The 12,570-nt window shown below is 57.0% G+C and overlaps 1 protein-coding gene across 4 annotated transcripts in view; it reads left to right on the forward strand.

Annotated features, from left to right (window-relative positions):
- Positions 1–9,725, forward strand: part of MLXIPL (MLX interacting protein like) — a 54,278-nt gene extending 44,553 nt beyond the window's left edge. For 2 of the 4 annotated variants that reach the window (XM_021935742.2, XM_021935739.2), the window contains exons 8-16: positions 3,094–3,263; positions 5,519–6,050; positions 6,305–6,598; positions 6,759–6,874; positions 6,967–7,086; positions 7,269–7,396; positions 7,477–7,600; positions 8,527–8,656; positions 8,948–9,725. In XM_021935742.2, the coding sequence (XP_021791434.2) occupies positions 3,094–3,263; positions 5,519–6,050; positions 6,305–6,598; positions 6,759–6,874; positions 6,967–7,086; positions 7,269–7,396; positions 7,477–7,600; positions 8,527–8,656; positions 8,948–9,066 (1,733 nt within the window). In that variant the 3' untranslated portion in view covers positions 9,067–9,725. The remainder of the gene's footprint in view (positions 1–3,093; positions 3,264–5,518; positions 6,051–6,304; positions 6,599–6,758; positions 6,875–6,966; positions 7,087–7,268; positions 7,397–7,476; positions 7,601–8,526; positions 8,657–8,947) is intronic. The other 2 variants (XM_021935740.2, XM_021935741.2) reach the window with 2 other exon arrangements.
- The last annotated feature ends 2,845 nt before the right edge of the window (positions 9,726–12,570 follow it).

The following is a 12,570-nucleotide window of genomic DNA, read 5'->3' on the forward strand; positions in this document are numbered from 1 at the left end:
GGATTCTTGAGACAGGCCTGGGCAGCGATGGTAAGGGGGTGGCTGGTGACTCAGGGATGAGAGGGGCTTGCTGCGCCATGACGCCTGCCCGGGCCCCAGGGAGTGGGCTGCAGCTGTGAGCAGGGAGGAGCCCTAGGCCCTCAGCAGCCTGGGGCCAGGCAAAGCATGAGGCTGATTCTAGAGCCAAGGCCTCGGGGGCCTAGTGACAGGACCTGTGGACCTGGGAGATGGGGGAGCAGCAGTGACCACTCGCCATCTCCCACCTGTTCCCCCTTTTTTTTGAGACAGAGTCTTGCTCTGTCACCCAGGCTGGAGTGCAGTGGCATGATCTTGGCTCACTGCAACCTCCACCTCCCGGGTTCAAGCAATTCTCCTGTCTCAGCCTCCAGAGTAGCTGGGACTACAGGCGCCCACCACCACACCCGACTAATTTTTGTATTTTTCTTTTCTTTCTTTCTTTTTTTTTTTTAGTAAAAACGGGGTTTCACCACATTGGCCAGGTTGGTCTCGAACTCCTGACCTCAGGTGATCTGTCCACCTCAGCCTCCCAAAGTGCTGGGATTACAGGTGTGAGCCACCGCACCCAGCGTGGTCCCCCTTTTAAAGAAAGGCAGCAGGGGCACCTATAATCCCAGCTACTCAGGAGGCTGAGGCAAGGAGAATCGTTTGAAACTGGGAGGCAGAGGTTGCAGTGAGCCGAGATCGCGCCACTGCACCCCAGCCTGGGCTACAGGGCGAGACTCCATATCAAAAAGAAAGAAAGAAAAAAAAAGAATGAAAGAGAGAGAGCGAGAGAGAGAAAGAAACAGAGAGAGAGAAAGAAAGGCAGCAGGACAGCACGAAGACACCGTTTCACTATGGGGTTAGACGCGCGGACAGGCACCGAGCAGACGCACATGTAGCACGCTATCACGGCAAGACAGGTTCACAAGGCCTCAGACGGAGCGACAGACACCCAGGGGGCAGACAGAGGCTGCATGCAGACCCCATGCTGAGACTTGAGGGTTCAGCCACTGCAACATACAGGCCCTACACCCTCCTGCAAAGCAGAGCCACTTATGACACACAGGGCCGGGCGCGGTGACTCACTCCTGTCATCCCAGCACTTTAGGAGGCCAAGGCGGGAGGATCGCTTGAGCTCAGGAGTTTGAGACTAGTCTGGGCAACATGGCAAAATTCTGTTTTTGCTGAAAAATACAAAAATTAGCTGGGCGTGGTGGTGCACGCCTGTAATCCCAGCTACTCAGGAAGGCGAGGCATGAGAATCGTTTGAACCCAGGAGGCGGAGGTTGCAGTGAGCTGAGATCGCGCTGCTGCACTCCAGCCTGGGTGACAGCAGGGCACAGTGGCTGACCTCCTCCCCTCGCCCCGCACCCCTTTCCCACCCTGGCACTCTCTCTGGGCACCTCCTTTCTGTACCAGCGGATCGGGGAATGGGAGCCACCGGGGGTGGGGAGGGGGGTTCCTGAGCTAAGCCTGGTGCTGCGCAGGGAGGGGCTGCTTCCTGGGGTCCCTGTTCACACCCACAGTCCCCTGCCATCTCCCACACAGGCTCATTATAATCCCAGCACTTTAGGAGGCTGAGGCAGGAGGATGGCTTGAGGCCAGGAGTTTGAGACCAGCCCTGGCAACATAGCATGACCCTGTCTCTGGGGGATGGGGTTGGGGGTGAAGACACAAACACACAAACACACACACACACACACACACTTGACCCCCCAAGTGAGTTCTGGGTTTGGGGTGACATTATCTAACTGACTCCTGGTCTCCTTGGAGGTGGCTCCTGGGAGGCAGACTTGAGCAGCTCTCCTGGCAGGGGGTTGGAGGGAAAAAGCGGGGAGCTGGGGTCCACCCAGGCCTGTGGGGAGCTGTCCCAGTGGGGTCAGATCTGCCCAGACTAGGAGGCCTCGGGAGCTGGCACAGATCACAGGCTGGTCAGGGTCAGAGAAAGGTGCCCGGAAGGGAGCGGGTGGGCGGGCGGCGTCCAGGCCCGGGATGTGGTCAGGCCGTGGCCAGCTGCTTCCCAAAACCAGAATAGCCCAGGACTTACACAACCCGCACCCCAAACAATCCGCTGCTGCCTCCTCCAGCTCTCGCAGGCTTCCCAGACCCCTCGCGCCAACCCCACTCGGAGCCCACCCTTAGGCCACCCTGGTCCCCACCCCACTCGCAGCCCACCCTTAGCCCCCCACCGCCCCCACCCCACTCGGAGCCCAGCCTTAGGCCCCCCCTCACCCCCACACCACTCAGATCCCACCCTTATCCCCCTCTTGCCCACACCCCACTCAGAGCCCACCCTTAGGCCCCTCTCCCCCCCGCCTCGGAGCCCACCCTTAGGCCCCTCTCCCCCTCACCCCACTCGGAGCCCAGTCTTAGGCTCCTCTCCCCCCGACCCCACTCAGAGCCCAGCCTTAGGCCCCTCTCGCCCCTCGACTCAGAGCCCAGCCTTAGGCCCCTCTCGCCCCCCCACTCGGAGCCCAGCCTTAGGACCCTCTCGCCCCCCCACTCAGAGCCCAGCCTTAGCCCCTCCTCCCGCATTACACTCTTCACCCCACTCCTAGGCTCCACCTGCTGACCTTCCAACAAACCAAGCTCGTCCCAGAACCAATGACTTCGTGTTCCCTCTCATCTCCAACTCACCCTCTTGAACTTCTGCCACCCTGGGGCCCCTCCCATCCCAGGCCTCCTCCCCTCACACCGCACCCCTTTCCGACCCTGGCACTCTCTCTGGGCACCCCCTTTCTGTACCTCCAGCAGATCAAGGAAGGGGAGCCACCAGGGGGTGGGGAGGGGGACTTCCTGAGCTAAGCCTGGGGCTGAGGAGGGGGCTGCTTCCTGGGGTCCCCGTTCACACCCACAGTCCCCTGCTGTCTCCCACCCAGGCTCATTCCACCCAAGACGGTTGCTGCTTCCCCTGATCGAGACAGAAACCCTCCCAGTTTCACAATCTCCTGTGGAAGGGACCCCCACCCCCCACCCGCCAGCCCCCACATCCCTACCCACCAAGGCTGGGGACAGGCTACGCTCCCCCCGGCTGTTTCCCAGCCATAGCCCTGGCCCTAATTGCTGTTGCCCTGTGTGTCTGAATTACAGATTTCTTTACCAACTCCCGCCCCCCACAGCCGCCCATGCCTTCAAACTTCCCAGAGCCCCCCAGCTTCAGTCCCGTGGTTGACTCCCTCTTCAGCAGTGGGACCCTGGGCCCAGAGGTGCCCCCGGCTTCCTCGGCCATGACCCACCTCTCTGGACACAGCCGTCTGCAGGTGAGCTCACCTCACCCCGTCCAACCCTATGTAGCTCACTTGAGAGCTGGTCCTGCCCTGTTCATGTCCAGGAGGTATCAGACACTCCCTGAGTGCCCGGTTTGCTGCTTGGAGATTGGAGGGGAAGAAAGACCCCATCTCTGCCCTCTGGGAGGGACCCCATGAAGCAGAACTGGACAAAACAGTCATGGGAGAAAGCTAAGGGCGTGGAGACCCTGGAGTGGGCTCCACCAAGGGCCAGTTGCTTGTGGAAGTCTTCCTGGAGAAGGGGAGCTCCTGGGCCTCAGAGAATAGGTCAGCTTTGGACAGAAGGGACTGGCCGAGGTCAAGCCAGATGGGAGAGCAGCAGGAACAAAAGCTTCGAGGCAGAAAGCTGAGCATGGATGTTTAGGAAACTGTGAATCTACCATTTTGGTTCATGAATTCCTGAGTGCAATTCTTTTTTTTTTTTTGAGATGGAGTCTCACTCTGTCGCCTAGGCTTGAGTGCAGTGGCACGATCTCAGCTCACTGCAACCTCCACCTCCTGTGTTCAAGAGATTTCCGGGTCAGGTGCGGTGGCTCACGCCTGTAATCCCAGCACTTTGGGAGGCCAAGGGGGGTGGATCACGAGGTCAGGAGATTGAGACCAGCCTGGCTAACATGGTGAAACCACGTCTCTACTAAAAATACAAAACAAAACAAAAAAATTAGCTGGGCATGCTGGCGGGCGCCTGTAGTCCCAGCTGAGGCAGGAGAATGGCGTGAACCCGGGAGGTGGAGCTTGCAGTGAGCCGAGATTGTGCCACTGCACTCCAGCCTGGGCAACAGGGCGAGACTCCTCAAAAAAAAAAAAAAAGAGAGAGAGAGAGAGATTTCCAGGTTATTTTTGTGTTTTTAGTAGAGATGGGGTTTCACCATGTTGGCCAGGTTGGTCTCGAACTCCTGACCTCAGGAGTCTGCCCACCTTGGCCTCCCAAAGTGCTGGGATTACAGGTGTGAGTCACTGCGTCCAGTCCCCAGGTGCAATTCAGATGTTGCTTCCTGCTGCTTTGTTATAGGCCTTTTCCCTGCATCATCAGACTTTTTGGGTGCTAATTCTAGTTGGTTGTTGAGGAGTGTCTCTCCTCCACCAGAAAGTGAGCTCCTTACTAGAAGGGCTATGTTTTGCTCACCACTGCATTCTCTATACCTAATGCGCCTCAGGCACATAACAGCATTCAGTGAATGATTGTCCAATGAGTGAGTCAGTGACTGAATGAATGAGCCAGTGAGCAGATGAATGGGTGTTTTGGTGAATGGACAGAGGCACCTTATACAGCAGGGGAGGCACACATGGGTTGGTGGATATATGGGTGGGTGAGTGGTTGGTTGGATGGATGGGCTGGTGGATGGATACATAGATGAGTAGTTTAATGGGTCAGTGAATGGGCTGATGGGTGGTTAAGTGACTGGTAAATGTATAGATGGTGGATGGATGGATAAATGAATGGATGGATGGATGGATTATGGATGGGTTGGTGGATGAATGAAGGAAGTATATATGGTTGGATGGATTCATTAATGCCTTAATATCTGGTGGGCTGGTGGAGGGAGTGGTAGATGAGCTACTTCATAGATTGATAAATAAGTAGGTGAATGGATGGAAGATGGATGAATTAGTAGATGGACAATTGAATAGATGAGTGGGTTGGTTAGTGGATGGATCGGTGGGCAAGTTAGTGGATGGATGGATGGATGATGATTGGATGGGTGGGTTGGTTAGTGGATGGATTGGTGGACAAGTTAGTGGATGGATGGATGGATGATGATTGGATGGGTGGGTTGGTTGGTGGATGGATTGGTGGACAAGTTAGTGGATGGATGGATGATGAAGGGATGGGTGGGTTGGTTGGTGGATGGATTGATGGACAGTTAGTGGATGGATGAATGATGAATGGATGGGTGGGTTGGTTGGTGGATGGATTGGTGGACAAGTTAGTGGATGGATGGATAAGTTACTTGGGAGACAAATGGATGGGCAGGAAGATTGATGCTCCACTCTTCCTGCTTTTTGCGTAGATGTACGCTACTCCCTTCTCTCATTATAATTTCCCTGCTTCCCTGTGTTTGTACGTACACCTGTGTGTGCTGGAAGGCAGGGCTCATTTCTCCTATCTCTCCCCAGGGCGCAGTCCAGCACTCAGCCAGGGCAGGGGAGGGCAGGGGAAGCCCAGATGGCTGCCAGGGGCAGCTATTTTCCCTGCTGTCTGAGTGTCTGTCTGTCCCCCCAACCAGGCTCGGAACAGCTGCCCTGGTGCCTTGGACTCCAGCGCCTTCCTGAGCTCTGATTTCCTCCTTCCTGAAGACCCCAAGCTCCGGCTCCCACCCCCTTCTGTACCCCCACCTCTGCTGCATTACCCTCCCCCTGCCAAGGTGCCAGGCTTGGAGCCCTGCCCCCCACCTCCCTTCCCTCCCATGGCGCCACCCACTGCTTTGCTGCAGGAAGAGCCTCTCTTCTCTCCCAGGTTTCCCTTCCCCACTGTCCCTCCTGCCCCAGGAGTGTCTCCGCTGCCTGCTCCTGCAGCCTTCCCACCCACCCCGCAGTCTGTCCCCAGCCCAGCCCCCACCCCCTTCCCCATAGAGCTTCTACCCTCGGGGTATTCAGAGCCTGCCTTTGGGCCTTGCTTCTCCGTGCCCAGAGGCAAGCCCCCCGCCCCATCCCCTAGGGGACAGAAAGCCAGTCCCCCTACCTTAGCCCCTGCCACTGCCAGTCCCCCCACCACTGCGGGGAGCAACAACCCCTGCCTCACACAGCTGCTCACAGCAGGTGAGACAGGAGGGCCAGCAACAGGGAGAGGAAAGCCTGGGGAGGGAGGCCAGGAGGTGGGGAGGACAGGGGGTTATGGGAGCAGAAGATGACGGTGAAGGGGCAGGTCCAGTTCAAGGGACAGAGTGGTGAGGAATGAGGGACATGGGCCCTGTACCTAAAAGGGGTGTGGACTTGGGAGGGGCAGGATGGGGTCTTGAAAGATGCCGGGGGTGGACCAGCCCCAGTGGCCTCATGGTTCCGCCCGTGCACAGCCAAGCCCGAGCAAGCCCTGGAGCCACCACTTGTATCCAGCACCCTCCTCCGGTCCCCAGGGTCCCCGGTAAGATCTCAGGCACTGGGCGGTGGGGCTGTGCCCACGGCCTTCACCCCAACTCTCCGCCCTTCTCCACCCCAGCAGGAGACAGTCCCTGAATTCTCCTGCACATTCCTTCCCCCGACCCCGGCCCCTACACCGCCCCGGCCACCTCCAGGCCCGGCCACATTGGCCCCTTCCAGACCCCTGCTTGTCCCCAAAGCGGAGCGGCTCTCACCCCCAGCGCTCAGCGGTAAAGAGAGGGGTTGCGGGGATTGGGGGAATCTACGGGAGAAGGGGAAGAGGAGGAAGAAGAAGGGGACTGGGTCTGGTACCAGGATGAGAGGAAGGGGGTAATGGGGACTCTTTCCCCGGGGTCGGTCTTTCTGTGGGTCTGTCTGTTCCTACCACAGGCAGTGAGCGGCGGCTGTCAGGGGACCTCAGCTCCATGCCAGGCCCTGGGACTCTGAGCGTCCGCGTCTCTCCTCCGCAACCCATCCTCAGCAGGGGCCGTCCAGACAGCAACAAGGTGGGCACCATCCCCCCGCCCCAAGATCGGTTTGCTACCCCCAGACCCTCCCGGGCTCCTTCCTAGGCTTACCCGACTCTCTGCTCCCCGAGACCGAGAACCGGCGCATCACACACATCTCGGCGGAACAGAAGCGACGCTTTAACATCAAGCTGGGGTTTGACACCCTTCATGGGCTTGTGAGCACACTCAGTGCCCAGCCCAGCCTCAAGGTGAGCCCCGGACCCAGGCTGGCATCCCCAAAACCACGGGGCCCCTTTCTGGACACCCCCGCCCAAAACTCAATTGCAGAGGAGTGCTCCAGACACTCTTGCCTCCTCCCCTCCCAGTGCCCCAGTGGGTCCCAGGGTGCAGCCTCTAGCACCTGCCTGAGCCCCCCTGATGGCGTCTGCAGGTCAGCAAAGCTACCACACTGCAGAAGACAGCCGAGTACATCCTTATGCTACAGCAGGAGCGCGCGGGCTTGCAGGAGGAGGCCCAGCAGCTGCGGGACGAGATTGAGGAGCTCAATGCCGCCATTAAGTAGGCAGGGTCCAGGCGGGTGCTGGGACCCGGGACCATGCCGCCTGACCCCCAGCTCCTGACCCCTGCCCTGCCCTCAGCCTGTGCCAGCAGCAGCTGCCCGCTACAGGGGTACCCATCACACACCAGCGTTTTGACCAGATGCGAGATATGTTTGATGACTACGTCCGAACCCGTACGCTGCACAACTGGAAATTCTGGGTGGTATCCTCCCTTGAGCCCATGGCTGGAGGGCTGCAGGGGCTGTGGCAGGGTGAGACCAGGCTGTGCCTGAGATGGGAGGCCTATCTCTCCAGGCCAGGCAGGCTCAGAGCTGCTCCCAGGTGACAGGCTCTTGTTATGCCCCTTGCTTCCATGTCCTGGCCATCTTGGCCAGCAGAATTGCCCAGGGATGGGTGGCTGGGAGCAGAGAGGGAAACTGAGGGAGGAGTCCTTGAGGAAGGGGAGCCTTGGCCCTGACCTCAGGAAGCCCCGAGGGCAGTTTGGGAGAACCTGAACTCTGGAGTGACGCCTAAAAAAGACTTGGAATCCACTCCCTCATCTGGCTCAGGGATCAAGTTATTGACTGAGCCCAGGGAGGGAGCTCAGGGATGAGGGATGGTTCAGCCCAGAGTAAGGGCGGTGGAGGGGCAAGGAGGAGGGGACTGAGAGGCAGGGTGCTGGGAAGGTCTTGGCAGGACAGAAGTAGGGACTGCAAGCCAGAGGCAGTGGCTCACACCTGTCATCCCAGCACTTTGGGAGGCTGAGGCAGATGGATCACTTGAGGCCAGGAGTTCAAGACCAGCCTGGCCAACATGGCAAAACCCCGTGTCAACTAAAAATACAAACATTAGCCGGGCATGGTGGCATGTGCCTGTAATCCCAGCTACTCAGGAGGCTGAGGCAGGAGAACGGCTTGAACCTGGGAGGTGGAGGTTGCAGTGAGGCAAGATTGCGCCACTACACTCCAGCCTGGGCGGCAGAGTGAGACTCTGTCAAAAAAAAAAGTAGCGGCTGCAGCAGGAGTCATTGGGGTTCAAGGTTAGACACTGTCCAGGCCCTTTCTTCCCCTGATTTGAACTGGGCATCAGGGATCCACATGGGGTGGGGGTACCAACTGGACCACAGGCAGCTCCTTGACCTGGGCCCAGTTCAGCATCCTCATCCGGCCTCTGTTCGAGTCCTTCAACGGGATGGTGTCCACGGCAAGCGTGCACACCCTCCGCCAGACCTCACTGGCCTGGCTGGACCAGTACTGCTCTCTGCCCGCTCTCCGGCCAAGTATGTGCGCCATCTCCCTGCCTGCTAGAGGGTTCCAGCCTCCGGGGTGGAGGGAGTGTTCCGCCCTGCTTAGACCCCACATCCAGCTTGCCTTCAACACAGCCTAGGGTTGTGGCCACCCCCCATCCCCCAGATGGTTCTCTGGCCACCAGATGCCTGTAGACAGAGGTTCTAGGAGTGGGTGACAGTCTTGCCAACTAGTACGTCCCCCTATCCCTTTGGTTCCAGCATCCAAATGTAGGGCCCTGACCCCAGGAGGTGTCTCTCTCTCTCTCTCTGTCTCCCACCCAGCTGTCCTGAACTCCCTACGCCAGCTGGGCACATCTACCAGTATCCTGACCGACCCGGGCCGCATCCCTGAGCAAGCCACGCGGGCAGTCACAGAGGGCACCCTTGGCAAACCTTTATAGTCCTGCCCAGACCCTGCTGCTCACTCAGCTGCCCTGGGGGCCACTTTCCCTGGGCACGGGCTCCAGGGATCATCTCTGGGCACTCTTCATGCCCCAGGCCCTGGCTCTGCCCTTCCCTGAGGGGGGAGGGGTCGAGCTGGGTCCAGGTTTCACACTTCCCACCTCCTGGAGGCCAAGAGGAGCGGAGTCCCCGTCCCTGCTCTGCCACTGTGCTCCAGCACCATGATCTTGGGTGACTCGTCCCCCATCTTTGGACCTCTATGTTTCAATGTGCAAAATGGGGATGGGGAAGGTTCAATCAGCAGATGACCCCAGGCCTTGGCAGCTGTGACATTGGGGGCCCAGGCTGGCAACTCTGGGGGCTCAGTAGTGGGAAAACGAGGATGCTATTTCTCTGTCACCTGCACCTGCTCCCCCACAGGTGGGGCACAGACCTCTGTTCCTGAGCAGAGAAGCAGAAAAGGAGATTCCCTCTCTAGGCTCCTTCACTGCTAACCCAGAGGGGCTGCAGGATGGTTTCCCCTGGGAGAGGCCAGGAGGGCCTGATCCCAGGAGACACCAGGGCCAGAGTGACCGCAGCAGGGCAGGCATCGTGTGTGTGTGGATATGTGTGTGTGGGTTTTGTAAAGAATTCTTGACCAATAAAAGCAAAAACTGTCTGCCGGTTTGTTGATGTGATGGTCAGTGTGTCTCACAGTGGGATGCAGAGAAAGCCCGTTGGCAGTGGGAGGTGGCTTTGCAGAAGGCCTGGGCATTTACTCTGAGCTGGAAGCAGCTGGAGGGCTTTGAGTGGAGGTGGGACGAGATCAGTGGTGGCAAGCGCCTATAGTCCCAGCTACTCAGGAGGCTGAGGCGCAAGGATTGCTTGAGCTCAGGAGTTCGAGGCTGCAGTGAGCTGTGATAGCACAACAGAGTGAGACTCTGTCTTAAATAACAACAAAAAAGAGGCCAGGCATGGTGGCTTACATTCGGTAATTCCAGCACTTTGGGAGGCCAAGGCGGGATCATAGACCTCATCTCAATAGTGAAAAATAGAAAAATAAATAAAAGAAGATCAGATGTAACTTTTTTTTTTTTTTTTTGAGACAGGGTCTCGCTCTGTTGCCCAGGTTGGAGGCCAGTGATGCGATCTTGGCTCACTGCAAGCTCTGCCTCCAGGCTTCACACCATTCTCCTGCCTCAGCCTTCTGAGTAGCTGGGACTACAGGCGCCCGCCACCACACCCGGCTAATTTCCTTTGTATTTTTAGTAGAGACGGGGTTTCACTGTGTTAGCCAAGATGGTATCGATCTCCTGACCTCGTGATCCACCCACCTTGGCCTCCCAAAGTGCTGGGATTACAGGCATAAGCCACCGCGCCTGGCCAGATGTAACTTTAAAAACTTTTTTTTTTTTTTTTTTTTGACACACAGAGTCTCAGTCTGTTGCCCAGGCTGGAGTGCAGTGGAAGCATCTCCCGCTCACTGCAACCTCTGCCTCCCAAGTTCAAGTGATTCTCCTGCCTCAGCCTCCCAAGTAGCTGGGATTACAGGTGGGCACCTCCACACCAGTTGATATTTAGAGCTTTTTAGCAAGTAGAGACGGGTTTTCAACAGTTAGTCAGGGCTTTGGTCTCTCAACTCCTGACCTTTGTGATCCACTCCACCTATTTCCTCCCAGTGCTGGGATTATGGGTGAGCCACTGCGCCCAGCCAAAAAATTTTTTCTTTTAGAATAGAGTCAGCAGCTGGGTGTGGTGGCTCATGCCTGTAATCCCAACACTTTGGGAGGCCAAGGCAGGCGAATCATCTGAGATCAGGAGCTCGAGACCAGCCTGGCTAATATGGCAAAACCCGGTCTCTACTAAAAATACAAAAATTAGCCGGATGTGGTGACACACGCTTGTAATCCCAGCTACCAGGTGGCTAAGGCAGGAGATCGCTGAATCTGGGAGGCGGGAGGCTGCAGGAAGCTGAGATTTCCGTTACTGCACTTCCAGTTGGTGAGTGAGACTTCTGTCTCAAAAAAAAAAAACGGACTTGCCTTGCCATGTTGCTGAGGCTAGTCTTGAACTCTTGAACTTTTGGGTTCAAGCAACGCTCCCACCTTGGCCTCCCGAAGTGCTGGGATTACAGGCATGAGCCAGGTGCCCTGAATTGCATGTAATTTTTTTTTTGAGACGGAGTCTCGCTCTGTCGCCCAGGCTGGAGTGCAGTGGCCGGATCTCAGCTCACTGCAAGCTCCGCCTCCCAGGTTTATGCCATTCTCCTGCCTCAGCCTCCTGAGTAACTGGGACTACAGGCACCCGCCACCTCGCCTGGCTAGTTTTTTGTATTTTTTAGTAGAGACCGGGTTTCACCGTGTTAGCCAGGATGGTCTCGATCTCCTGACTTCGTGATCCGCCCATCTCGGCCTCCCAAAGTGCTGGGATTACAGGCTTGACCCACCGCGCCTGGCCAGATGTAACTTTTTTACAGGAATCCCCTGGGTGCTAAGTTGAGACTAGGTGGACGCAGGGAGACTAGTTAGGGGACAGTTGCAGTCATCCAGGTGAGAGGTGACAGACGTGCTTCCTGGAGCTCCTCCCTCCATGGCCAGGAGACAGTTCGGAGAGGCTCGCTGCCTTCAGAGTTGGAAGACAGCAGAGCTGGGACCAAGGAGTGGAACCGACAGGGAATCCACTGGAACCACCCAGAAGGAGAATGTGCTCCCTTGGCAGGGCAGGTAGGGAGGGTAGTGACCTCCCCGCTATGAGAGGTATGCAAGCAGAGGGTGGATGGCCACTTAGTTGAGATGTCTTAGAAAAAACTGACACCGGCCTGTGCGGTGGCTCACACCACCCAACACTTTGGGAGGCCGAGGCAGGTGGATCACCTGAGGTCAGGAGTTCCGGACCAGCCTGGCCAACATGGTGAAACCCCATCTCTACTAAAAATACAAAAAAATTAGCCAGGCATGGTGGCAGATGCCTGTAATCCCAGCTACTCAGGAGGCTGAGACAGGAGAATCCCTTGAACCTGGGGGGTGGAGGTTGCGGTGAGCAGAGATCGCACTACTGCACTCCAGCCTGGGTGACAGAGTGAGACTTCATTTCAAAAATAAAAATAAAAAATAAAAAACTGATCCTTCAGTAGAAAGCTTCAGAGGCCCCAATGCTTCGCTAATCCTTGCGTTTATCTATCTAACAAATATTTACTGAGTGCCTGCTGTGGACCAGGCCATGGTCTTGGCTTTGCAGACGCTGTTCACTACGGTATCTCTCTCTTCATGGAGCTGACACTGCAGCCTGGCATGTTGGAATCCTCTGACATTTCAGACCTTCTGGAGACATTTGCAGGATTGATTTATTCATGTTTATTTTTTGTAGAGACAGGGTCTTGCTATGTTGCCCAGGCTGGTCTCAAACTCCCGACCTCAAGTGATCATCCCACCTTGGCCTTAGGTTTCCTGAAGTGCTGGGATTACAGGTGGGAGCCACTGTGCCTGGCCGATTTGCAGGATTTCAATAGCCTAAAGAATCTTCCA

The sequence above is a fragment of the Papio anubis genome, chromosome 4 (assembly GCF_008728515.1).
Source record: "Papio anubis isolate 15944 chromosome 4, Panubis1.0, whole genome shotgun sequence".
NCBI lineage: Eukaryota > Metazoa > Chordata > Mammalia > Primates > Cercopithecidae > Papio > Papio anubis.